The sequence below is a fragment of the Psammomys obesus genome, unplaced genomic scaffold, assembly GCF_907164565.1.
Source record: "Psammomys obesus unplaced genomic scaffold, mPsaObe1.curated_primary_1811, whole genome shotgun sequence".
Lineage (NCBI taxonomy): Eukaryota > Metazoa > Chordata > Mammalia > Rodentia > Muridae > Psammomys > Psammomys obesus.
Window position 1 is genome coordinate 857908 of NW_026590511.1, and position 26083 is coordinate 883990.

At 62.8% G+C, this 26083-nt stretch overlaps 2 protein-coding genes across 3 annotated transcripts; both read left to right on the forward strand.

Annotated features, from left to right (window-relative positions):
- The first annotated feature begins 2112 nt into the window (after positions 1–2112).
- Positions 2113–3724, forward strand: Rps15 (ribosomal protein S15). Its single transcript, XM_055607868.1, has 4 exons — positions 2113–2203; positions 2529–2614; positions 3262–3496; positions 3577–3724. Exons 1-4 carry the CDS (start codon positions 2201–2203, stop codon positions 3688–3690), a joined length of 438 nt encoding a protein of 145 aa, XP_055463843.1. The 5' UTR covers positions 2113–2200; the 3' UTR covers positions 3691–3724.
- Positions 3725–5003: 1279 nt separating this feature from the next.
- Positions 5004–26043, forward strand: Apc2 (APC regulator of WNT signaling pathway 2). 2 transcript variants are annotated; one of them, XM_055607619.1, is made up of 16 exons: positions 5004–5032; positions 5198–5318; positions 10734–10892; positions 11061–11151; positions 11239–11419; positions 13150–13258; positions 13349–13462; positions 13639–13716; positions 13862–13960; positions 14091–14478; positions 15039–15134; positions 15469–15608; positions 15987–16064; positions 16242–16358; positions 17112–17326; positions 18813–26043. In XM_055607619.1, exons 2-16 carry the CDS (start codon positions 5265–5267, stop codon positions 23839–23841), a joined length of 6948 nt encoding a protein of 2315 aa, XP_055463594.1. In that variant the 5' UTR covers positions 5004–5032; positions 5198–5264; the 3' UTR covers positions 23842–26043. The 2 variants fall into 2 exon arrangements, with proteins under 2 accessions (XP_055463594.1, XP_055463592.1); XM_055607617.1 differs by lacking the exons at positions 5004–5032; positions 5198–5318 and adding an exon at positions 8083–8235.
- Positions 26044–26083: the final 40 nt, after the last annotated feature.

Here is a 26083-nt window from a genome sequence, read left to right on the forward strand (position 1 = left end):
GATGACAGGCAGGTGCTACCACACCCAGGTTACACTGGGCCTGGAACCCAGGGCTCCGTACATGCCCTCTACCCCCTACCCCTGAGCCATGCCCAAGAGCCTCTCCTCCTTTTTTCAAAAAAAAAAAAAAAAATCTCAGATGCACATATTATTTCCTGGGCACCTGTTTGCCTGTGTGTATACTCGTGCATCGCGCACGTGCCTGGTGCCGGAGGCAAGCAGAAGAAGGCCTCAGATCCCCTGGGTTCAGGGTCCGGTTAGGAGCCACCTTGCAGGAGCTGAGGGTTGAACCCAGTCTTCGGGAAGGGCAGCCAGTGCTCTTCACCAGAGGTCTCGCTGTGCCTCACCCACCTCAGGCTGTCTTGAGACCCCTGGGCTCAAGAGAGCCTCCTACTTCAGCCTCTTCACGTAGGGGACAAAGGGTATTGGTCACCCCCCAGGGCAAATTCCTTAATTCTCGAGAGTTGTCGGGGATCCAGTAACAGACCCAGCCTTTCACCAAGTTGGTAGATTGCTTTGGATTTAAGTCTGCTAAAGCCTGGGGAGTTCTCTTTGTTGTTGTTTTTGTTTGTTTGTTTTTCCTTGAGACAGAGTTTCTCTGTGTAGCCCTGGCTTGCTTTGTACACCAGGCTGACCTTGAATTCACAGAGATCCTCCTGCCTCTGTCTCCCAGAGTGCTAGGAGTACAGGCGTGGGCCACCCATGGCCAGCATGCCTAGGTAGTTCTCAAGGAAGCCAGGACACTGACCCACCCTACTGTTAGCTCTGCCATCACCACACACTCCTTACCTGCTCCAGTGGGCTTTGAACCTCCAACCATACCTATTTACAAGTAGTAGACACTCAGTAAATTCTTGCTGTGAAATAGATTACAGTATGTAATGCGGTGGCCACATGCCAGTTGCAGTTCTGTCATCCACACAGGAGGAGTCTGAGGTTTGCCAGCATGTGGTGAGGGAGATCTTTCTCCCCCAGGCCACCACCTCGATCCTCTCTGCTTATTGATTTATTTACTTTTGGGTGTTCTAGATAAGGTTTCTCTGTGTAACCAGGGCTGTCCTGGCCACCACTGCCTGGCTTCATCTCTTGCTTTAAAGACAGGGTCTTTCCGTCCTGGCTGTTCTGGAATTCGGTTTGTCTTCTGTGTGGTGAGAGATGCCTCCATGCCTGAGCAAGGGACATCATTCAAGAAGGGGCCCCCTTTGTAGCTGGGTTCAGTGGCATAGACCTATTGTGCCAGCACGACAGAGGTGAGGGCAGCAGGATCAGAAGTTAAAGGTTATTTTCAGCAACATGGCACGTTTGAGGGCAGCCTGGGCTACAGGAGACCCTGTCTAAGACAAAAAGAAGTTGGTGGCTTAGTGAGGACAGGACTTGGCTGCCAAACCTAATGAACTATGCCAGCCCCTGGAAGGCACATGGCGGAAGAGAGAACTGCCTCCTCCACGCTGTCCTCCAGCCTCCATGCTTTTGAGGTGGCAGGCTCACACACACCACACAAGTAGAAGCAAACCAACAAAGCTGCTCAGGAGGCAGTGACGGGAGGATCTTTCTGTGTTAGAGGCCAGCATGGTCCCAGTGCTGTCTCAAAACCATTAGAAAATAAAAATACAAAGTCAGCCAGAAGGTAGGTGGCACACACCTTTGATCCCAGCACTTGGAAGGCAGAGCCATACGGGGGCTCTCATTTCCAGGCTAGCCTGGTCTGCAGAGAGAGTTCTGGGACAGCCAGGATTACTATACAGAGAAACTCTGTCCTGAAAACTCTCTCAGCCGTCTGTCTGTCTGTATCTACCCATCTATCTATATCTTCATGTATGCCTGTGTGTGTGTGTGTGTGTGTATGCATGTATGTATATTTCGCGGCTACTTCATATCTCGAGAATTTTGCTACTGTTATGAATAGTAATGTAACTAGCTGATTTGCGACGGGGTTGTGACCCACGAGCTGAGAACCACTGCCTTGGGACTTTGTACATGAGAGAGAGACAGGGACAGCGAGACAGAAACCAAAACAAAGACCCCAAGAGGAGCCACACCCCTCTGGAGGCTAGCTGCGCGCTGCCCTCCACGCAGCAGGGGGCGACAGCGAGGCTCTGGGAAGCGGAAGTGCACGTGAGGCTGGAGGCGGGGCCTCGGGCGGCGCTCGCGATAACTGCGCAGCCGCAGCCGACGCTTCCTTTTCCGAGCAGCCGCCGAGATGGTGAGTACGCGGTCCGGGTTGTGTCCGCGTGGGGGCATCCGCCCCCATCCGCTCGACCCCTTCTCGCAGGATTCAGGGTCGCTGCTCGGGCATGGAGCGCGGCGCTCGGGGCCTCGAAGACTGCGGATGGGGGGTGCGGGGAGGGCCTGGAAGGCCGCGGGCCGGACGAGGCCCCGCGGATGCCTGTGACCTACCGGGCCGCCGTAGCCGCCGCGCGCGCGCCGCAGCCGGTCGTACTGCAGCTCTCGAAGGCCGCCCCCTCGGGTTCCGGGGCTGTCGGGCAAGCATCGCGAGCCCCCGCTAACCCCGACTCACGCTCACGCAGGCTGAAGTGGAGCAGAAGAAGAAGCGGACCTTCCGCAAGTTCACCTACCGTGGCGTGGACCTGGATCAGCTTCTGGACATGTCCTAGTAAGAGGGCGCGACCCGTAACGCTGCTGGGCTTCTGTTGCACGGTTTCTTTTTACTTAATGTGGGGCTTTTGATGGAGCCAGAGCTTTGCACGTGCCACGCGGGTGAGACAGGATAGGGTCTTGTGTAGCCCAGGCTCGCCTCGAACTCGTGATCCTCCTGTCTCCCACTTTCCAGGTGTTGGGTCTGCTATCGCTGGGGATTAAGCTTTATGGCCTCCTAGGCAAGCGCTCTTACCAGTTCAGTCCCAGCTACAGCTTTACACTGTACGTGATAGTCTGTGTAGAATGAGCTACCCTGCCTCAGTCTCCCAAGAAGCCGTGCTGACAGGGCTTGACATGGTAGTTGGTCTGGGAACGTGGTGATTGGGAGGGTTGTCAAAAGCCAAGACGTGACCTCGGCTTGTGTCACTGCCTGTGGAAGGTCTTGGGTTCATTTTGGGGTGTGGGCTGAAGGTTTACCTCAGTACGGGGTGATGGCTGGCTGAGCTTGCGGGATCCACTGTAGAGGGCTATGGGCCTGGCCGCTGGCCTGTCCCCGAGCCCCTGCTCCCGGCAGCTTTGTGGATGTGAGGATTAGGGCCGCCATGCAGCCTCCTGTTCTGGGGTGGTGCGGACTTTCGGCACCCTGCAACTTCTCCCCTACAGCGAACAGCTGATGCAGCTGTACAGCGCCCGCCAGAGGCGGCGCCTGAACCGGGGCCTGCGGCGGAAGCAGCACTCCCTCCTCAAGCGCTTGAGGAAGGCCAAGAAGGAGGCTCCGCCCATGGAGAAGCCCGAGGTGGTGAAGACGCACCTGAGGGACATGATCATCCTGCCCGAGATGGTGGGCAGCATGGTGGGCGTGTACAACGGCAAGACCTTCAACCAGGTGGAGATCAAGGTGAGCGGGGTGCTGGTGAGGCGGCGGACCCCTCTGTGCCGAGGCTGCGCTCACCTGGCCCTGCTTCCTCTCCCCCGCAGCCAGAGATGATCGGCCACTACCTGGGCGAGTTCTCCATCACCTACAAGCCGGTGAAGCACGGCCGGCCTGGCATCGGCGCCACCCACTCCTCCCGGTTCATCCCCCTCAAGTAGCCGGGGCCAATAAAGACTCATGTTTAGTACCTGGGTTCTGCTTTCTCCTTTGGGTCTGTGGTGGGTCCCCGTGCGGGCTGAAGGGGGCTCCTGGCCGCATGCCCATCGCCCTCAGCAGAGCTACCCAACATTCTGGCCTGTCCTGCTGGGCACAGCCTAAGGGCCGAGGCTGAACAGTGCCCAGTCTAAGGTGAACGTGGGGGAGGGGGGCTCTCTGGGTTTGCCCTTGAGCCTTACCTTCGATTATGGCTGGAAAGGAGCTGGTGGACCCTGAGTGATGTTTCTGAATTCATCAGCTTGTGGAAGACAATTGCAGAGTGACAGTGGGCGAGCACTCCGGCCGCCCCCGGGCCTGAGGTGTGGGCCCTCCCAGCTAGTGGTGGGGTTCCGAACACCATCCCATCACCAGAGCCTGCATACACACTTGAACAGGCTTGTCTTGCTTTTTCAAGTCTGGATTTCTCTGTAGCCTTATGTAGCTCTGTGGACCAGGCTGGCCTCCAAGTCAAATCCTGCCTCCCCAGTGCTGGCACTAAAGGCACACAATACCAAGTTGGTAGTAGCCAGCCAGCTCAGTCTTGTACCGTTTCCTGGAGAACTTTTGGGGATGCAAGCCAAGCAAGCTTATCCTCCTCCCTCAGGAGGGCTCAAAGTGTGTGGGTACTGGGCACTGACCTGGGTCCCCAACAAGCATGGCCTTTGTTTAGTTGCTGATCCCTCTGGGGTTATTGTCACCAGCTTCACCCACAGTACCAGGCTATGCTCCTGGTTTTCCTCATCTGCCTAGTGTGCTTCCCTGGAGAGCTGCCCCACCTATCCCACTGTGCAGACACGGGTGCCCCTCCTGGCCCAGTTCCTGGCAGAGGCAGCCCCCATCTCACAGTGTTCCTCCTCCATATCCATTCCCCTCTCTGCACCATCCCATCTGCCAAGCTATGCCACATGCCAGGCACCTGGAACAAATAAAATGTTTGTGTACCACAACATCGGACATGTATTCCCCTTCTCGGAGACCACCTGCCTCTGCCTCCCGAGTGCTGGGTTTAAAGGCGTGTGCCGCCCCATGAGGCTGACCTTTTGCTTATGCTAAGTAGCCAAAGACCAGGGTTAGACCTGTTAGCCCTTGTACAGTGTCGGGCACATGGTACGTGTTTCCATGATGTTTACATGACAGTCCCCATCCGTCCCCTGAGTATCCCCTCCATCCCTGCGCCCCAGCAAATAAGCTGTGATCTGGGAACCCAGGTGACTGTCCCCACACGGACGCATGGTATCCCAGCCACAGGGTGGCGCTTCTAGCTCCTACACACCCGGGTTCGCCATGGGACCCATCCTCTTCAACGTGAGCCCCTTGGACAGCTTGCAGCCCTTAGGGTCTCCCCCCCCTCCGGTCCCGGGTTCATTAGAAATGCGCGTTGTCCCTCTGCCCAAGGAGGTCTCTGTCCTACATCCTCAGTCAACCCTCATTAGTAGAGTGACACCCCCTCCCGCCCATGTCTGTGCGCAGGCGCAGTGCTGGCCCCCTTCCTTCTCTGCGGCCGAAGGCGGGGCGCTTGCTGTCCGGCCGAGGCTCCATGGGGCTCTTGGGTCTCCTGAGCCTCCTGCAGTCAGCCTTCTTCGGGGACCAGGTAGGGTGCAGGGAGTCCTGGGTGGGGATTGCGGTGCCCGGACTGCCAGGTGGGGTCTTGACTGTGGGAACCGTAGCCCCCGGGACAGTAGAGGACACCTGGCTGAGCTAGCCGACTTGGGTTGGGGGTCTTTCATAGTTGCTCTGGAGACAGTTGCCAAGGAAACTGCCTGAGCATGTGCATGAGGTTGGGCTCCCCTCCCCTGGGCCGCAGCGACCCCTCCTGGGTCCTGCGCAAGCGCAGGCCTTCCTTGCTGGAGCATCCCTGAGCAGGAGACCCTCTCCCCTCTCCTGGAAGACCTGCAGGTTTGGGGACAGAGAGCTGCAGCTGCGGCACACCGAGCTCGGGCTCCAGCCAGCGCAGGATGCAGGCCCCGACCACGCCCTGCACTTGCTAGGCCTCGGTTTCTCTGTGGACACTGCTGAGCTAGGGCCTACCTATCCAGTGTCCACTAACCATGACATTCCTGGGCCCTGCTTTACTGCAGTTCGGCCACGTAAGGGGAAACTGAGGCTAGGGCACAGCTAAGCCGCCCAAGGTCACATGATTGAGCCGAAGGAAAGCTTGTAAGCTAGGGGTTTCAGAAGGGGCTGCCCAGGGTCGTCAGCCTGCTCCTCTCTGGGGACACTGAGGTCCGTTACCGTGGTCCAGCAGCTGCTAACTCCTCCCCGTTAGGCTGTGCCAGGTCACCCAGCACCCAGCATGCCCAAATGATGACCAGCATGTGGTCGTGAAGCTACCTCTGAGGCCACCCCACACCCAATGGAGCCCACTTGGGGGAGGCTGGACGGAAGGACACCAAGAGGACACCAGCAGGGTCAGACTGCAGCGTCACAGAGAGAGGTCCCCGTGTGCACAGAGCCTGTTGGGAAGGCTGGAGTACCCTGAGGCTGAGGCCTGGGCACTCTGCAGCAGGTGCGGGTTGGGCCTCGAGTGCCTGGGGACCGTGGCTCATCCGGCAAGGAGGGGATGGGAGTGGGGAATGCTGTAAAGGTTTGGGGCTAAAAGCATCTTGCCTAAGGGTCCCCCGTAGCCTTCCAAGGAGAGCGGGCAGGAGAGTCCATCCTCTCCAGAGGCCTGACTGGGATCTGAGTGTTTCCTAGCCCAAGCCTCAGTTTCTCTGGGGGAAGCGGCCAGTCTTCCTTTCCCAGACCAGGTCTCTTCCGAGAGAAAGGACCTGTCAAACTGTGCTGTCCTGTCCGGGAGGGAACAGGGGAGAAGGGACACCCAAGCCAGACACCGTCACTCCCAAGGTCAAGACAGGAGATGAAGGCAGAACCGGAGCCGAGAGGCTCTGGGTTCTGTAGCGACTCAGCTCTGACTCCAGCCCTGCTCGGCTCTGACCTGAATTATGAGGCCCTTCCCAGCCTTGCTTGCCCTGGCCGAACCTCATGACCCCGACTCCACTGCAGTGCCAGACACCCGCCATGCCCGACCAAGCCCTGTTCCTTCTTCCATTCAGGCGTGGGCCCCTCCCGGACCCCAGCTAGTCAGCTCTGCCCCATGCCACATCCCTCTTCAGCCCTGTTATTTTTGAGACAGCACAGGCTGGTCTTGGACTCCCTGCAGTCCTCCTGCCTCAGCTTCAGTGCTGCAATGACAGGCATGAAGGACAGCCTTCCCCACCTCCAGCGAGAGCCCCTCTGCCACCTCCTCCCGGGCAGCAGGGCCAGCCGTGGCTGACTCTAGATGCCGGCTGGCTGGAGGTTTTTGTTACAGCAACTGCAGGCCTAAGATGGGTCTCGGACAGAAGCCTTTCGGCCCCTGGTGCCCTTGGCTGTTACTGCCTAGAAACACTGTGGGGTGGTGGCCCCTGCCCGGCCCGGTGCCCTCTGTGACCCCTTCGCATGCACAGAGGGGCAGGAGCACCGTGGTTTGTGGGGAAAACCCCGCTGTAGGCTGCATAGTCATCTCTTCAGCTCTGACAACCTTGTGAGCGGGGCTGGCTGCCTTGGACTGCTCAGAGCTGTAGACCGGGGTGTAAGCACAGGAGCAGGTGCAGGCAGTCACTGGAGGGGAGGGGTCCTTGGAACTGGAGGTCCAGGCAGCCGTGAGCCACTGGACCTGGCTGTTGGGAGCCGGACTTGTGTCCGATGGGAGAGTAATATACACTCTTGACCCCTGAACCATCTCTCCAGCCCCGGGCTCTGCAGGTTACGGCCTCAGGGGCACCCTTCAAGGAATCTTTGGGCATCAGATAGTCAGAGATGGAGAGAGACCGAAGGGGACATAGAGGAGTCACAGAGAGGAACTGTCACCTGAAATGGCAGGTCCTGGCTCTGATGCTCTGCTAGGGGAGTGGAGAAAGATGGAGAGGGGTTGCCAATCTCTCTCCAGCCCATTTCCCAACCTTCCAAGTCCCAGGGCACTCAGGACCTCAGGGCACTCTGGCTTTGCTTGTCTCCCTTTCCTGTCTTGACACCTCCAGGCCTGGCAGGTGGGTTGAGTGGTCCTCTTCCCCTAAGGCTTCGGTGTACTATTTACCAAATCGATGGTTTGCACGAGGCATTGGTTCTGGGGTGCCCTTTTCCCCCTTAGTAAGGGGTTTGTCAATCCCAATGCCCCCCTATCTGCCCCTAAGCCCCAGAGCAGGCCTGCCGCCCTGCAGTCAGCACGGGTCCCCGCCCTGGGTTACTATTGGCTGTCGCCATGGCACCAGCTCGTCTTCCGCACCGCCATTGGTCCAGGCACCTGCATCCCGCATCCCGCATCCTCCCCCGCTCGCTTGCGGTGGTCTCGCCCAGCGCCGGGAGCGGCAGCGCCGCCTGGCCAGGCCGGGATCCGGCTTTGTCCCCCGGAACAACCCCCTCTGTCTGTGCTGCTGAGACCGGCGGAGACCTAGACACCCAGGTCTGGCTTCCAGGCCTAGCCAAGAGGAGGCAGGAGGCCCCAGGCCTCACAGCTAGCCCAGATGCAAGTAAGCCATGCGTCTTCCCCTGGGCGGACGGCAGGGGCGCGCCCTGCCGCGCCCTGTCAGTATGGACTGAAGCGCAGAATCGGAACTGAGGGGAAACTGAGTCCGGATGAGACAGGCAGGCATCTGAGTCGCTGAGGCTGGTCCCCCACACACGCACACACACGCACGCGCACGCGGCTTCCACACCGGATCCTTTGGAGATGATGTGTAAGGAGTGGAGGAGAGTTGGAGAGCAGGATACGTCCCTGGGGAGGTGCTGTGTGTCTCTGGTCTGTTCTTTTTCCTCTCTGTAAAGGGGATGGGATGATGCGGATTCAGAGACGAGCCCCTCCCTCCTCTGAATCACTCTCAGCGGAGCCACATCGCGTTACTGCCGTCTCCCTGTCTGTCATCTTGATGGCCACTTGACAGAGCTTTGGGGTTAGGGGCAGACTGGAGGGCTTTCTGCAGGAAGATGGAGGATGTGGGCTACAGGAGTCGGGAAAGGCCTCAGGCGCGAACCTGAGGACACGGTGCCGCTCTCTTTGGCTCCCAGGGAATCCCTGTGTGCCTGGGAGGAGGGGTGTCAGGGTTTATCCCCAGGGCACTGGGAGCACTAGGAGGATGGACTCCGCCCGACCTGTGAGCTGAGCTCATGGCTCCCTCTGGAGGGGAATGTGAATTCGGTTTGTAGCAGGCGGGAAGAGGCTGGGAGGAGCAGCCCCGTGAGAGGGGTGCAGAGGCGGGGGAGGGGGGTCGGACTCGATGCACCCGGCTTGGAGGGTGGTAGCGCAGTGGTATGGACTGAGGACAAACGCGGGCTGTGGGGATGGGAACGCCTGCCGAGCTTCGCCTGTTCCTCCTGGCTGGGCATGGCTTGGGTGCCTTCACTCCAACCCGGGGCTACATTAGATATGAGCCTTGACCCTACGTGAGACACCCCATATTTGGCTTGGGTAAGCTTAACAATGAGGCCTTGGGACCTCCCATCAGCTATCCCGGGTGGCCAGAGTAGATGTTCCCCGCCTTTAGATAGACACACAGAGGCGTGGAGAGAGGACCGATCTGGTTTTTGTTTTTGTTTTTTTTTTTTTTTAATTTTTGGTCTTTTAAGACAGAGTTTTACGTAGCTCAGGCTAGCCATGAACTCAGTATGTACCCTAAGCTAGCCTTGAATTCTTGATCTTCCTGGCTCCATCTCCTGAATGCTGGGCTATGGCAGGTGTGTGCCACCATACCTGGGTGACTGCTCGGATCTGGGTATCTCAGGGTCTAGGATCTGATTACATGTCTCCCCTCCCCCCCTCCATCCTCCACTTCTCCAGCCCTGAACCTCAGTTTCTCTCTCCTGGGGAGAGCTAAGATTTAGGTCTTTTGTAGAAAGAAGACAGAAGGCATGGCTAGGTCCACAGCAGGTCCCAGGCAGGATGGAAGGAGGGGGACTGAGTCCCCCAGACATTCGTTGGTTTCCTCCGCCCATGCCCTGAGTGACATCAGGGTGGGCAAGGGCTTTCCAGAGAAGGAGGAGAAATGAGCATTAGATTATGGGGCGGGGGGGGGGGACGACGACAAAGGATCAAGCATCACCTGGCAGGGTGGGGTGGGGTTGCTTCGGATGAAGTCTCAAGACTGAGGAGAGGGGGCTCCCAGGGAGGAGGCGGCAGATGGGGCGCGATGCTATTGGTGGACCTCAGACAAAGGCGGAGGGAGGGGGCGCCCGCAGATGGAGGGGAACAAAGACGGAAGAGGGACTGTTGGGGGGGGGTTTCAGGATGGCCATGGAGGGAGAGCCAAGCTGAAGGAGGAGGCTGGACCCGAGAAAAAAGACGGACGGAAGCACAAAGAGCTGGCCTGTGACCAAGCCCAGGACGGGCATGGTATTCAGGCCAGAACAGAGGCGCTGAGCCATGAGCAGAGGCATGGGGAACCTTGCATGAATGGAGGGACAAGGGACTACAGGGCATCCTGCTCCTCAAACCCTTTCTCTGTCAGGACTGAAATCCCTGGGGTGACTGCCGTGAGTCCGGGTCTTGTCCACCGCCTCCTGCCCACGGTTCTCTTAGCCAGGGCTCCTTGGCTCTCGGTGTTCTGTGCCAGAGTGACCCATCCTCCCCTGTGTGTCTGCCAGCCTGGGAAACCTGTGCTTCAGTGGGGAACCAGTCCTGACTGTCTGTCCGTCTGTCTGTCTGCTGCCACCTTCTCCTGTGTCAGTCTGTGAGCCTGGTGGCCTCCAGGTGGCCCATCCACCTGCTGACCTAGACTGCCAGGGCGACAGATGTCTGTGTGTCCCTCTGTCTGTCAGTGCAGGTGTCTGTCCAGCCATCAGTCTCGTATGTATCACACAGAGCTCTAAGCTTGGATTCCCCTCTCTCTCTGTCAGTCTCAAATGCTGGTAATCGCTTCACACCAGACAGCAGCTGCTGCCTGGCATGCACACCCAGGACAGGCTGGACTTGGGGCCAGGACTCTCTGAAGGGGCACCAGTGACCAGCTCCCACTCTGTGTCTCCTTGGCCCCAGGCACTGCAGGAGTTGAAGATGACCAGCTCCATGGCCTCCTACGAGCAGCTGGTTCGGCAGGTGGAGGCCTTGAAGGCCGAGAACACACACTTACGGCAGGAGCTGAGAGATAACTCCACTCACCTCTCCAAGCTGGAGACAGAGACCTCGGGCATGAAGGTGAGGGCCTGCGTGGAGGCCATGGGTCAGAGACGCAAACTCAAAAGCACCGATGTCTTGGGAGGGCCGAGAGAGGGGTCCCCAGGGCACATAGACTGGCAGGGTGACGGATGTCTGTGTGCCCAGGCGGCCCTGATGGTCACATCCCTTTTCCTACCATGCCCGCAGGAGGTCCTGAAACACCTTCAGGGCAAGCTGGAGCAGGAGGCGCGCGTCCTGGTGTCCTCCGGGCAGACAGAAGTGTTAGAGCAACTGAAAGGTGAGTGCCCTCAGGAATGCCCATGGACAGCAGGGGCATATAGCAGGGGCAGGCTGCTGACCCTCACCGGTGACTCCCTCCCTCCAGCTCTTCAGACTGACATCAGCAGCCTCTACAACCTAAAGTTTCAGCCCCCAGCCCTGGGCCCTGAGCCTGTTGCCCGGACCCCAGAGGGAAGCCCAGTGCACGGCCCTGGGCCATCCAAGGACAGCTTCGGGGAGCTGAGCCGAGCCACCATCCGCCTGCTGGAAGAGCTAGACCAGGAGCGGTAAGAGGGCGCTGGAAAGGACCCGTCCCCAAGAACCTCTGCCCTCTGATTGGCTCGCTGGCTTGTGGTCACGCCCCCAAGCCAGTCACACCCACCGCCAGGCCCTTCCATTCCATCTCCAGTCTATTCCTGTCTGGCTGAACCCCAGCCGGAGGACAGAGGATGGGGGACATTCCAGGCAACCGGGGGAAAGGCTCCTGGGAGAAGGAGCCCCCCCACCCCCAGGTCCCAGACATGCAGGCGTCTCTAGGGACAGAGCCACATCCAAAGTCAGGGCTCAGAATCCGGCCTAACGCCAGAGATCCTCAAGGAGGCCTTTGTTGATGGAAGGACAGAAGCCCAAAAATTCTGGGCCCAGGGCCAGCGGAGGGGACAGCGCTGGAGGGGACAACCCAGCTCAGCCTGTCTGAGCCTCATGAGGTCAGCCCAATGGGTGGTGGACAAGCTGTGATTTTAAGCCTGCCCTGCACTGCTTCCTCAGACTTCTGCTCCATAAAATAGGGGTCGTTTTAGTTGCTGATGGCTTCTCTCTTTTTTTTTTTTTTTCCTTTTTGGCTCCCCGACCACATTTGATTCTTTGGGGAGCACCACAGCACAGGTGTGGAAGTCAGAGAACAGCCAGAGATCCAGGGTCAAACTCAGACAGTCAGGCTTGCTCACCCGTCCTCCGCCCACTCTGCCAACTTCCCAGGCTATTTAAACCAACATTTTAAGAAGAGGGGTGTCTGCTGGGTGCGGTGCCACGCCTGTGATCCCAGCACTCAGGAAGGCAGAGGCAGGTGGACCTCTGGGAGTCTGAGGCCAGCCTGAGCTACACAGAGAAACACTGTCTCGAAAAAAACCAAAGAAGAAGAGGAAGAAGAAGGAGAAGTAGGGTCTCAGCATAGAGTCTAGCCACAGTCCTCCAGCCTCAGCCTCTCCAGTGCCATGTGACAAGCTGTGAAGAAGGACTTGTGGGCCTGACCCCTGGTTGGTAAACCGGATATGATTGGGTGTTGGAGAGCTCTAGAGCCCTGAAGCCTCCCAGTCTTTCTAGAATTCCCTTTTATCTGTTTGTTTGGTTTGTTGATTGAGACTACACTGCTCTGGCTGTCCTGGACTCTCTCTGTAGACCAGGCTGGCCTTGAACTCACAGAGATCTGGCTGCCTCTGCTTCCCGAGTGCTGGGATTCCAGGAGTGCACCACCACTGCCTGGCTATTTTATCTTTTTTTATTTTTATTTTTTGAGACTAGGCTTTCAGGTAGCCCTCAACTTTGCTATGTAGCCAGGGCTGGTCAAGATCCCTTCCCAAAGTGCTGGGATGGCAGGCACACAATCCCACAGCTCTGCTGCTTTTAACTTCTTCAAATTACATTTATATTTATTTGTGTGTGCTCGAGTGTGCGTGTAGGTCAGAGGGAAATCTTGCTGAAGTCCCCTTCTCTCCTTCCATCGTGTGGGTTCTGAAGATGGAACTTCTGTCCTCAGACTTGGCCACAAGTGCCTGTGCCTGCTGAGCCATCTCGCTGAACCCTCGTTTTGAGACAGGGTTACATTCTGAGGTCAAGGTTGACCTCAAACCCCGATATCCTCCGGCCTCAGCCTCCTAAGGATTGCTTTCTTCTCTTCCAGTTAGCTTTTCTTAACCCACTCAGTTCCTTCCAGCTCCCACCTCAGAGCTGGGGGCAGGGGTTGGGGGGGTCCCTGCTAATGCCATCTGTAAGGAGGCCCCCCGCGCCCCTCCCCCAGATGCTTCCTGCTGAGCGAGATAGAGAAGGAGGAGAAGGAGAAGCTGTGGTATTACTCCCAGCTCCAGGGCCTGTCCAAGCGCTTGGATGAGCTGCCGCACGTGGACACGGTGAGCTCCCGGGGCGCGCCCGGCTAACGGGCGGGGCCTGGAGGAGGGGCAGGGTGGCGCCTCACCGCAGCCCGTGCCTTCTCCCGGCAGTTCTCCATGCAGATGGATCTGATCCGGCAGCAGTTGGAGTTCGAGGCCCAGCACATCCGCTCGCTGATGGAAGAGCGCTTTGGCACCTCGGACGAGATGGTGCAACGCGCGCAGGTGCGGGGTGGGGGGGGTGGGGGCATCGGGGAGTGGCGGGCGCACCGACTGGAGGAGTGGGCGGCCAGGCTGAGAAGCAGACAGAGATGGGAGGAGTCGAGGATGGGGGAGGCGGGGTCAGTTGGGGGCGGGGTCAGCCAAGGTTGCCCCTTTTCTTCCCCTTCTCTGTGCTCCAGATCCGCGCTTCGCGCCTGGAGCAGATTGACAAGGAGCTGTTGGAAGCCCAGGACCGGGTGCAGCAGAGGGAACCCCAGGTACCCCGACGAGCGGAGTCAGGGCCGGAGGGGTGATGACAGATGCCAGCAGCTCAGTGGCCTTCCCCTCTCCTGCGCCCAGGAAGGGGTCTGCAACCCTTGTGTGTTGCAGCCTGAACCCCCTGGCCTCATGCTCTTCCCGCAGGCTCTGCTGGCAGTGAAGCCTGTGACGGTGGAGGAGGACCAGGAGGCGGAAGTCCCCACGCACCCTGAAGATGGCGCCCCTCAGCCTGGCAACAGCAAGGTGAGTAGGGAAAGCGAGGCTGGACCGCCGGTGGCTTGGGGCGAGTGGCCCCAGGCAACAACCCCTGTGGCCGGAGGTGGCGGAGCACAGTTCCCGCTGTGAACCTGCGGCCGTCCCGTGCCCCCTGTAGGTGGAGGTGGTGTTCTGGCTTCTATCCATGTTGGCAACTCGAGACCAGGAAGACACTGCGCGCACGCTGCTGGCCATGTCCAGCTCGCCGGAGAGCTGCGTGGCCATGCGCCGCTCGGGCTGTCTGCCGCTGCTGCTCCAGATCCTTCACGGCACTGAGGCCGGGGTTGGGGTCCGCACCGGGACCCCTGGAGCACCCGGTGCCAAAGATGCACGCATGCGCGCCAACGCAGCCCTGCATAACATCGTTTTCTCCCAGCCGGATCAGGGCCTGGCGCGCAAGGAGATGCGTGTGCTGCACGTGCTAGAGCAGATCCGGGCCTACTGCGAGACCTGCTGGGACTGGCTCCAGGCGCGCGACAGCGGGACAGACAGTGGGACCGGAGGCAGTGAGTGCACAGCAGCCGCGGGCCTGGGACAGGCTGGGGGTGGCCAACCATCGGGGCCTTCACCTTCTTGCTGTGTCTAGCTGAATCCGAGGGACCTTTAGCCGGTGGGGCAAAGGAGTGAACAAGAGTCTGTCCACCCAGCCCCTCACTGGGTTATTCCAAGCAGGGGCTCTACCCCTGACCACGGCCCCAGCCCCTCCCTGGGGGATTCTAGGTGAGGCCTGTAACTCCAAGGTGGACCACCCGTTCTCACTAATTTGTCCAGGCTGGCCTTGAACTTGTGACCCTCCTGCCCTAGCCCAAAGGGGCTCTAAGGTTACAGGCCGGTGCCCCTTGCGCAGCGGCAGGTTTTGTTTACCTGTCTCTGCTATGCAGGTGTGCAAGCAGCACCAGCTCCGCTGCCTTGAGACGTTTGGACAGAGGCCATTAGTCAGGGAGTGTGTGACAAGCCACAGATTCTGAAGCAGCAGAGACAGCATGCGGAGAGACAAGGGAGGGCTTGGGTATCACCCGGGGACATCAGTCCAGGGGTGGGCAGCTAACCTCATCCCTGCCCACAGCCCCGGTCCCCATCGAACCTCAGATCTGCCAGGCCACCTGTGCGGTGATGAAGTTGTCCTTTGATGAGGAATACCGCCGGGCGATGAATGAGCTTGGTGAGTGTCCCCCTCGGGTCCCCTCCCGGGCCTTACACAGCTGTTGACTGGCCCCTCTAGATGCCATGGTATGGAGGATTGGGAGGGTGGTGTGTGCGGGAGGGACTGGGACCGGCCGGGCAGTGGTGGCGCACATCTTGAACCCCAGCACTCGGGAGGCAGAGGCAGGCGGGTCTCTGTGAGTTGGAAGGCAGCCTGGTCTACAGAGTGAGTTCTGCAATAGCCAGAGCTACACAGAGAGACCCTGTCTCAAAACAAAACAAACAAACAAACAGGAACCCCTGCTGCCGGCCTCAGCCTCTCTGTCACAGAGCTGTCTTTCCCACGCTAACAGGGGGGCTCCAGGCCGTGGCAGAGCTGCTGCAGGTGGATTACGAGATGCACAAGATGACCCAGGACCCGCTCAACCTTGCCCTGCGCCGCTACGCTGGCATGACCCTCACCAACCTCACTTTTGGAGATGTTGCCAACAAGGTAGGTTCCCAGGGGTGGCGGGAGGATGGGCAGGGTTCCGGGTGCCGTCCTGAGACTTTCTCCACCCAACCTCAGTCCAGATCCGCTCCTAAGAGGTGGGCACAGATACCCCCAGCATACAGAGGGGCAGAGAAGACAGGTGATGGGGTCCGGAGTGGGCGGGAGGTGAGACAGTTTTCCGTTGAGATGGCAGCCACACCAGCTTCTGCCAGGGACAGCCGTCCGCACCATCATGGCCTCTGGGCTGGCAGAATCCGGATGCCTCCGCCTGTCTGAGGCCCACTCTCCTTAGCTGGCCAGTGGGGGGAAGGGGGCAAAGGACAAGGGTCCCTTGTCTTTGCTGCTGTGACCTCAACGGCTCCGTGTCGGTCCCGACAGGCCACACTCTGTGCCCGCCGAGGCTGCATGGAAGCCATCGTGGCCCAGCTGGGCTCTGAGAGCGAGGAGCTGCACCAGGTACGCAGGACGGGCGGGCCTGGCTGCTCCCCAGGCTGGCCAAGCTGAGGTCTCGGCATGACCCTTTCTATGAGTAACACCCCAAGTTGTGTCCCCGGCCGCCTTCCGGGGCCGCCGTGGAGGGGAAGGTGACACCCTTGGGCCTGGGTCCACTGAGGCCGCCCTTCTCCTGGCCAGGTGGTGTCCAGCATCCTGCGTAACCTTTCCTGGAGAGCCGACCTCAACAGCAAGAAGGTGCTGAGGGAGGTGGGCAGCATGACGGCCCTCACGGAGTGTGCACTGCGGGCCCACAAGGTGAGCGGGCCGCCGCTCGCGCTGACCGCCGGGCTTTCCTTTCCCCACCCTGCCTCCCCACCGCCTTCACCCCCCAACGCGAGAAGCAAGGATGGAGGCAGGGAGGCATCAGGAGAGCCCCAATTTCCTTCCTTCTATTTATTCTTTGACCGTGGCTACTAGCAAACCACAACCAACCTCCCTAAGTGACCCAAAACCACCAACCCTGCTTCTCGGGGCCCAGAGTTCCAAATGTCACGCAATCGCAGAAACTGCCTACAGCAAAACCATGCTTCTGCTAGAGCACGAGGCAAAGCAGGCAGCTGCTCGGTCAGTGTGAAGCAGCGCCGCGACCCCACACCAGGGATTAAGAAGGCAGCACATTCCTATAACACTTGCGTGTTTTTAAAAAAGAAGCCTCAAAAATGTCACTGCAGGGTGGCCTGGGATCGGGGAGGTCGGAGGGAGCCACCGCAGACCCAGAGTGGGAAAGACAACGGGGCAGGTCGTTCACACGCCCAATGAGCCATGGTCCCAGCCCTCACTGTGGCGATTCTAGGCGGGGCTCCACCCTGACCACGCCCCCAGCCCCTCCCTGGGGGATTCTAGGCGGGGCTCCGCCCTGACCACGCCCCCAGCCCCTCCCTGGGGGATTCTAGGCGGCCGCTCTTCCAAAGAACTACTTTTGCAGCATTTTGTACATGTGGTGTGGCCGCGCTGCAGCCGTGAGCGGCCTCACCCTCTCATGCTGACCACCCTTGCCTCCCGCCGCAGGAGTCCACCCTAAAGAGCGTGCTCAGCGCGCTGTGGAACCTGTCTGCGCATAGCACAGAGAACAAGGCCGCCATCTGCCAGGTGGACGGCGCCCTGGGTTTCCTGGTGAGCACCCTCACCTACCGTTGCCAAGGGAACTCACTGGCGGTCATCGAGAGCGGCGGCGGGATCCTGCGCAACGTGTCCAGCCTCATCGCCACGCGAGAGGACTACAGGTCAGCCGCCACGGGGCGAGGGGGTGGCGGGCTGCGGGGGCGCGCTGTCCTCGGGTGGACTGAGAGCGGCCGTTTCCTCGGCTGTCCTGGCCTCGCAGCGATGCGCTCGCCTCCACCTCCCGCAGTCCTGGGCGTAAAGGCCGCGCCATGGCGCCCGGCTCCTGCTTAGAGCCGGTTCTAACGCCAGCGGCCCGGCGAGGAGAAGGCTTATTTGGCCTGTATGTCTCCATAGTGCGCGTTGTTGAGGGCAGCGAGGGCAGCAGCTCAGGGTGCGAGCAGAGGCAGGAACCGTGAAGGGGAGACCCCCACCTCGGATTGTGGGGCTGCGGAGACCGCTCTGTGGTTAGAGCTGTCCCAAGGGATTCTGTGTCCGCTCCGCGCCTCGGTGGGCACCAGGCCAGCATGCAGGCCAAACACGCACACACATAGAGCGAACCACCTTACTAGATAGTGTTCATACCGAGATGGACGCGGCAGGGCACGCTCGGCCCGGCCCCTGGAGGCCAGCCCACCTTCCAGAGCAGGTTCTAGGCTAGTCAGGGCTATCAGGTGAGATCTTCCATTTATTTGTTTGTTTATAGGGTTTCTCTGTATAGCCGCGGTCCTGCAGACCAGGCTGGCCTTGAACTCACGGAGATGTGCCTGCCTCTGCCTCCCCGAGTGGGGGTGGGATGGGGGATGAGGTATGGGTGTTTCTCAGTTACAGCACCTATGTACTGAGAACCCGGCTGGAACCGCCAGCGCTCAGGGTGGGTGGCTCACAGCCACAGGTACCTCCCGTTCCGGGTGGTCTGACGCCCCCTTCTGGCACACACGTGATGTGCAAAAAACGCCGATTCACCTGAAACTAAAAAGTAATAACTTAAAAAAATTAACCCTTAAAAGCAAACAAATGGGCAGTGGTGTGAGCAGAGGCGGGCAGATCTCTGGGTTCGAGGCCAGCCTAGTCTACAGGGCTGCACAGAGAGACCCGGTTCTGACAAACAAAAAAAGCTCCCTCTGAGGCTGTCTCCAAACAAAGCCGGAAACCAACAGCTGCCCCGGCTCCTACAGTGCGGCGTGGGCGCGACTAGGCCAGAGCTAGCTCGTTTCTTTCTAAGTTCCAACCTAAAGAGTGGACAAGGCCAAAGCGGGCGGCTCCGGGCGTGGTGGGCGTAGCGAGCAGGGGCGTGGCTAACCCTCGGCCTGACTAGCAGGCGGGGGTAACGCAGCCGAGTGGAGGGGCGTGGCGGACAGGTGGGCGTGGCCGAGCTGGAGCAGTGCGGGGCGGGTGGGCGTGACGGACAGGGTGGGCGTGGCCGAGCTGGGGCTGCGCGGGGCGGGCGGGCGTGGTCGAGGGTGTGGCCGGCAGGGTGGGCGTGGCCGAGCTGGGGCTGCGGCCGGCGCCCCCTGCGGGAGCTCTTCCCGGAGCGGGCTGGTGGCGCGGTGCGGACGGTGGGCGCGGCCGGAGCGCCCTGCCCACCCGCCTTCTCCCCGGGCTCCCCAGGCAGGTGCTCCGCGACCACAACTGCCTGCAGACCCTGCTGCAGCACCTCACGTCGCACAGCCTGACCATCGTGAGCAACGCGTGCGGCACCCTGTGGAACCTGTCGGCCCGCAGCCCGCGCGACCAGGAGCTGCTGTGGGACCTGGGGGCCGTGGGCATGCTGCGCAACCTGGTGCACTCCAAGCACAAGATGATCGCCATGGGCAGCGCCGCGGCCCTGCGGAACCTGCTGGCCCACCGGCCGGCCAAGTACCAGGCGGCGGCCGCGGCCGTGTCCCCGGGCAGCTGCGTGCCCAGCCTGTACGTCCGCAAGCAGCGGGCTCTGGAGGCCGAGCTGGACGCCCGGCACCTGGCGCACGCGCTGGGCCACCTGGAGAAGCAGGGCCTGCCCGAGGCGGAGGCCGCGTCGAAGAAGGCCCCGCCGCCGCTGCGCCACCTCGACGGGCTGGTGCAGGACTACGCCTCGGACTCCGGCTGCTTCGACGACGACGACGCGCCGTCCCTGGCCGCCGCGGCCACCACGGCCGAGCCCGGCAGCCCGGCGGTGCTGTCCATGTTCCTGGGCGGCCCCTTCCTCCAGGGCCAGGCGCTGGCGCGCGCCCCCGCCGCCCGCCAGGGTGGCCTAGAGACCGAGAAGGAGGCTGGCGGCGGGGAGGCGGCCGTGGCCGCCAAGGCCAAGGCCAAGCTGGCGCTGGCTGTGGCTCGGATCGACCGGCTGGTGGAGGACATCTCTGCCCTGCACACCTCATCGGATGACAGCTTCAGCCTCAGCTCGGGGGACCCCGGGCAGGAGGCCCCGGCACCGAGGGAGGGCCGCGCCCAGTCGTGCTCTCCGTGCCGGGGCACCGAGGGCGGGCGGCGCGAGGCCGGCGGCCGGGCGCACCCTCTGCTGAGGCTCAAGGCGGCCCACACCAGCCTCTCCAACGACAGCCTCAACAGCGGTAGCACGAGCGATGGCTATTGTCCCCGGGAACACATGCGGCCCTGCCCGCTGGCTGCGCTGGCCGAGCACCGTGGCGACCCCACGCGTGGGCAGACTCGGCCTAGCCGGCTGGACCTGGATCTCCCCGGCCGGAGCGAGCCGCCTGCCCGGGACACGGCAGCCGCCCGCGTGCGCACCATCAAGCTGTCCCCCACCTATCAGCACGTGCCACTGCTGGACGGTGCCGCCGGCACCGGCGTCAGACCCCTCTCGGGCCCGGGAGCCTCCCCGGGGGCCCGGAAGCAGGCGTGGCTGCCTGCGGACAGCCTGAGCAAAGTCCCCGAGAAACTGGTGGCCCCCCCGCTGCCCGTGGCAAGCAGGGTGCTGCAGAAGCTGGTGGCACAGGACGGGCCGCTGACCCTGTCTCGGTGTAGCTCTCTGTCCTCTCTGTCTTCCGCCGGCCACGCCGGCCCCAGCCAGGCCGGGAACCTTGACGACAGCGACTCATCCCTGGAGGGGCTTGAGGAGGCTGGTCCCGGAGAGGCCGAGCTGGACGGGGCGTGGCGGGCATCGGGGTCCACCTCTCTGCCCGTGTCCATCCCAGCGCCCTGCCGGGGGCGCAGCCGGGGCCTCGGGGTGGAGGACGCCACACCATCCAGCTCGTCGGAGAACTGCGTCCAGGAGACGCCCTTGGTCCTGAGCCGCTGTAGCTCCGTGAGCTCCCTGGGCAGCTTCGAGAGCCGCTCCATCGCCAGCTCCATCCCCAGCGACCCGTGCAGCGGGCTGGGCAGTGGCACGGTGAGTCCCAGCGAGCTGCCCGACAGCCCGGGGCAGACGATGCCACCGAGCCGCAGCAAGACGCCGCCGGCGCCTCCCGGCCAGCCCGAGACCAGCCGGTTCAGCCTGCAGTGGGAGAGCTACGTGAAACGCTTCCTCGACATCGCCGACTGTCGGGAGAGGTGCCAGCCGCCGTCGGAGCTGGACGCGGGCAGCGTGCGCTTCACGGTGGAGAAGCCGGACGAGAACTTCTCCTGCGCGTCCAGCCTCAGCGCGCTGGCCCTGCACGAGCTGTACGTCCAGCAGGACGTGGAGCTGCGCCTGAGGCCGCCGGCCTGCCCAGAGCGCACAGCGGGTGGCAGCGGGCACCGCCGCAGGGACGAGGCCGGGGGCCGCCTGGACGGCCCGGCGCCCACTGGCTCTCGGGCTCGGTCGGCCGCCGAGAAAGAGCTGGAGGTGCTGCGGGAGTGTCTGGGGGCGGCCGTGCCCGCCAGGCTCCACAAGGTGGCCTCGGCCCTGGTGCCCGGCCGCCGCGCGCTGCCGGTCCCCGTGTACATGTTGGTGCCCGCCCAGGCTCCGGAGGAGGACGGCGGCACGGACTCCGCCGAGGGCACGCCCGTCAACTTCTCTAGCGCTGCCTCACTCAGCGACGAGACCCTCCAGGGCCCCTCCAGGGACAAGCCAGGCGGGCCCGCAGACAGGCAGAAACCCACAGGCCGAGCCGCCCCCGCCAGGCAGGCCCGCGGGCACCGAGCTAAGGCAGCGGGCGCTGGCAAGAGCGCAGAGCCCGCCCGAGGGGCCGGCAGGAACCGGGCAGGCTTGGAGCTGCCCCTCAGCCGGCCGCAGAGCGCCCCGTCCAGCAGGGATGGCGCGTGCCAGACCCGGAGCCGCGGGGACGGGGCTCTGCAGTCCCTGTGCCTCACGACACCCACGGAGGAAGCTGTGTACTGCTTCTATGACTCCGAGGAGGAGCCGCCAGCCGCCGCGCCGCCACCTCGGAGGGCGTCCGCCATCCCCCGGGCTCTGAAGCGCGAGAAAGCCGCGGGCAGGAAGGAGGCCCCAGCTAGGGCGGCGCAGCCCGCCGCGGCACCCGCGAGGGCCCAGCCCAGGCTGATCGTGGATGAGACGCCCCCCTGCTATTCCCTGACCTCCTCGGCTAGTTCCCTCAGTGAGCCCGAGGCCTCAGAGCAGCCGGCCGGCCACCCTCGGGGAGGCCGGGCGCAGGCAGCCGCCAGGGCCCCCGGCCTGGGCGGCAAACAGGACAGCTCTCCCAGCCCGAGGGCCGAGGAGAAACTGCTGCAGCGGTGTATCAGCTCGGCCCTGCCCAGGCGCCGCACCCAGGTCCCCGGCTCGAGGCGGCGCAAACCCAGGGCTGCCCGGTCCGACGTGAGGCCCGCCGAGGCACCCCGAAAATGCCGTGAGGAGGTGCCTGGCTCCGACCCCGCCTCCGACTTAGACAGTGTGGAGTGGCAGGCCATCCAGGAGGGCGCAAACTCCATTGTCACGTGGCTGCACCAGGCAGCCGCCAAGACCAGCCTGGAGGCCTCCTCCGAGTCCGATTCCCTCCTGTCTCTGGTGTCCGGGCTGTCGGCGGGCTCCACCCTGCCGTCGTCCAATCCCAGGAGAGGGCGGAAGCCTGCCACCGAGGCCGGGAGCGCCTGGCGTCCAGAGAAACGTGGCCCAGCCTCCGCCAAGGTCGGCGGGAGCGCCCGGCTTCCCGGCGGCCCTGAGAAGGCCAGGGGTACCCAGAAAACGGCGGCCGGGGAGCCGGCCATGCTTCGGGGGCGGACGGTCATCTACACGGCCAGCCCGGCCTCCCGGGCTCAGGCCAGAGGACTTTCTGGACCTTGTACGGCACCCAAGAAGACGGGGACCTCTGGTGCCGCTCCGCCGGAAACGGCCGCCAAGGCCCCCAGCCCCGCACAGCAGCGTTCGCGGAGCCTCCACCGACCCGGCAAGATCTCTGAACTGGCGGCCTTGAGCCACCCTCCGCGCAGCGCCACCCCTCCAGCCCGCCTGGCCAAGGCGCCGTCCTCCAGCTCCTCACAGAGCTCGCCCGCGTCCCAGCCCCTGCCCAGGCGCTCCCCGCTGGCCACCCCAACTGGAGGGCCCCTGCCTGGCCCCGGAGGGTCCCCGGCGCCCAAGTCACCGGCCCGGGCCCTTCTGGCTAAGCAACACAAGACCCAGAAGTCACCAGTTCGGATCCCGTTCATGCAAAGGCCAGCCAGGCGAGGGCCACCGGCGCTGGCCATGCCGTCCCCAGAGCCGGGCCCCAGGGGCCGGGCCGGGGCCGAGGGGGCTCCCGGGGCTCGCGGCGGCCGCCTGGGCCTAGTGCGCGTGGCCTCCGCCCGCTCCAGCGGCAGCGAGTCCTCGGACCGCTCGGGCTTCCGGAGGCAGCTGACCTTCATCAAGGAATCCCCCGGCCTCCTCCGGCGCCGCAGGTCGGAGCTGTCCTCCGCGGACTCCGCGGCCTCCCCGGCCCCGGCCGCCTCGCCCCGCCGCGGCCGGCCCGCGCTCCCCGCCGTCTTCCTCTGCTCCTCTCGCTGTGAGGAGCTGCGGGCGTCCCCGCGGCGGCCCCCGGCCCCGCAGAGGTCCCCGCAGGCCAAGCCGGGGCTCGCCGCCCCGCGGGCGCCCAGGCGCACCAGCTCCGAGAGCCCCTCGCGCCTGCCCGTGCGCGCGGCCCCGGCGCGGCCCGAGACGGTCAAGCGCTACGCGTCCCTGCCGCACATCAGCGTGGGGCGCGGGCCGGACGGCGCCGCCTCCGCCCCCGGCGGCCGGCCGGGCGCCCCTCGCCGGGGCAGCGACGGCGAGGCCAGGCCGCTGCCCAGGGTGGCCGCGCCGGGCACCACCTGGCGCCGCATCAGGGACGAGGACGTCCCGCACATCCTGCGCAGCACGCTGCCCGCCACGGCCCTGCCGCTCAGGAGCCCGTCGCCCCAGGACGGCCCCGCCGGCGCCCCGCAGCGCAAGACCAGCGACGCGGTGGTGCAGACGGAGGACGTGGCCGCCTCTAAGACCAACTCCAGCACGTCGCCCAGCCTGGAGAGCAGGGACCCCCCGCAGGCCCCGGCCGGCGGCCCCGCTGCTCCGCTGGGCAGCGACGTGGACGGTCCAGCCGTCACCAAGCCGCCTGCCTCCGCGCCCTTCAGCCACGAGGGCCTGAGCGTCGTCGCGGGGGGCTTCCCCACCAGCAGGCACGGCTCCCCCAGCAGGGCGGCCCGGGTCCCCCCTTTCAACTACGTGCCCAGCCCTATGGCGGTGGCCACGCCGGCCAGTGACTCGGCAGTGGAGAAAGCGCCTGTCACCTCTCCAGCCAGCCTCCAGGAGTAGGGGGCGTAGGCCGTCCTCGTCCTGTGGCCCGTCACCCTGAGGGCCTGCTCGCTGGATGCTCCTAGTAGGCCCACCTCAGGCCCTCAGAGGCCCTGTTCCGCTCGCATCTCCGCACCTTAGAGCCAGCCCTTGCTTCCGCGCCTGGGGCTTGAGGGAACTGGCTATAGACTGGCAGCCGCGGGGCACGCACGGCGCCGTTTCCCGAGCTCGGCCTGGGAAGGGGGTGAACAGCCACGCTCCGAGGGTCACTAGCTGTGGGGCCCATGCAGGACCTGCCCTGGGCTGCTCCGGGTGGGAGGCTGGACGCTGCCTCTAGGGAGATGACCGAGCTTGCCTGCCCAAGGTGGGGACAGGCTGGGAGCGGGGGAGAGCAGTGCGCCTCCATTTGGCCGGGGGACCGCCTCCGCCCTGTAGGGTGGAAGCCTGTGGTTAGTGCCGGGGTAATTGGCTAACGACTCTGCCAGGCATGTGTGCTTCCTCAGAGGCGGCTGAGGAGCGCCGGGTGAGGGTTTGCAGCCATGCTGCTCACAGAGCACTCCTGGCCGCCGAGAGATCGCCGAGGGTGACCGTAAGGTGATCCTAGGGTGACTGACCCTAAGTCCCTTCACTGATGGGAGGGACTCTAACTCTGATGACTAGCCGGCTGCCGGCTGGATGGGTCCTGGGCACTGAGGGAGTCAGGGAGAGCAGGCCCAGGCAGCTACCGTCTGTGGGAAGGGGCAGGCCCATCTGTGGGAGCCTGGTCCTTCCCTGCTGTGTGTGATGCCAGATGTCAGGACCTGGGCAGGTCCTCAGGCTTTGATCAGCCACAGCCTGGAATCAAAGTGGGGGTTGGAGACAAGGTGGGAAGGCTGGGGCTGGCATGGAGAGCAGGGGTCAAGGTGGAGAGCGGGATACAGACCCAAGGTAGCCAGGGCCTCCATCCCAGGACCCCGGGTAGAGTACTCCTTCCTACAAAGAGAGCCAGCAACCTCTCTCCTGTAGGATACCGGGCTGCGCTTTGCAAGGGGACCTGTAGCCTGGGCCACCTGAGGGAGTTTTCCCAGGGGACACAGTTCCTTCAGCAGGCCTTGAGACCCTGCTCCGAGAGGTGTTTTTCTCCCTTTTGAGACAGGGTCTCTCTACGTAGCTCTGGCTGTCCTGGACTCGCTTTGTAGCCCAGGCTGGCCTTGAACTCATAGCAGTCCACCTGCCTCTGCCTCCTGAGTGCTGGGATGTGCCACCACAGGAGGCTGAGAAGTGGTTTTGAAAACTAGGTGGAAGGCCCTGGAAGGAACCGTGGACACCCGCTGCCCTCTCCTACCAGCGCTTTTTATGGTGGGGAGTAGACAGACTCGAGCTTGCCACCACGCACGGGCAGGCTGGCTAGGGACGCCACGAGGCGGACCAGCCGGCGCTGTGCCCACCCATCTCGACTGTCCTTCCAGTGCTTCGAAATCCCACATAGTCCAAGGGATGCCTGTTGCTCTCCTTGTCGCCTCCACTCCGGGGACAGTGTCACAGCAGGGACTCCAGCACTAACTGCTCATCCAGGACCTCGCCTGCCAGACAGGGCATGCTGGCCTGTGGGTGACTGGCAGGGAGGGGACAGGAAGGCCTTCCTCACGACCAATCAAGGTGGCTCTGGGACGCCAACTCATTCCCACCATGCACCCAGGGTGACCCTGCGCCAGGGCCATGGCGGTGGACCCACTTCCGGCTGGGGTTGGGGTTCTGCTCTGCGTCTTTCTAGACCGAGCACCACGCGCTGTGAGACCCTGGGTGGTACGTACGCTGCTCGGTGCCTTGGTTTCCCCATGTGGGCCATGGGGAGGACTCAAGAGTGGAGCAGAGATGTCTGGGGCCACGGCACCAGCATGCAAGAGCCATCCTTCTTCTGGCCACCTCCTGTCCCATCAGCCTCGGGTCCAGCAGCCACGTTTGCCTTCTCCAACCCACACAGTGGGGACAAAGACACAGAGCAACTGTCAGCCCAGGGGAAGAGCTGGCATGGGACAGCAGCCTCTGGAGTGCCCTTGGAGACTGAACAGGCAGGGGCTGCTGTCCTCCAGGCTGCCAGCGTCCATTGGAGACTAGCCACTGGGTGCCTGAACAGGGCGACACGCCCACCAGTTACCTCACCGTCTGTCCCGTCTGTCCCACGGCCAGGGTCATGCCCTAGCTCACACCTGGTTAGCCTGTCCTCTGCTGCCGTCACATCTCTGTCCTGTTCTACAGTGTTACACTTCTGTACATATTGATC

What these genes read in the sequence shown, in the direction of transcription:
- Apc2 (XM_055607619.1), top strand. Translation starts at nt 5,265, where the DNA reads ATGGGGCTCTTGGGTCTCCTGAGCCTCCTGCAGTCAGCCTTCTTCGGG. An exon ending in AGACAGTGGGACCGGAGGCA is followed by an intron (nt 14,479 to 15,038) that starts GTGAGTGCACAG and finishes CCCTGCCCACAG; the next exon opens with CCCCGGTCCCCATCGAACCT. An exon ending in GTGCACTGCGGGCCCACAAG is followed by an intron (nt 16,359 to 17,111) that starts GTGAGCGGGCCG and finishes CTCCCGCCGCAG; the next exon opens with GAGTCCACCCTAAAGAGCGT.
- Rps15 (XM_055607868.1), top strand. An exon ending in CAGCTTCTGGACATGTCCTA is followed by an intron (nt 2,615 to 3,261) that starts GTAAGAGGGCGC and finishes TCTCCCCTACAG; the next exon opens with CGAACAGCTGATGCAGCTGT. An exon ending in TCAACCAGGTGGAGATCAAG is followed by an intron (nt 3,497 to 3,576) that starts GTGAGCGGGGTG and finishes TCTCCCCCGCAG; the next exon opens with CCAGAGATGATCGGCCACTA.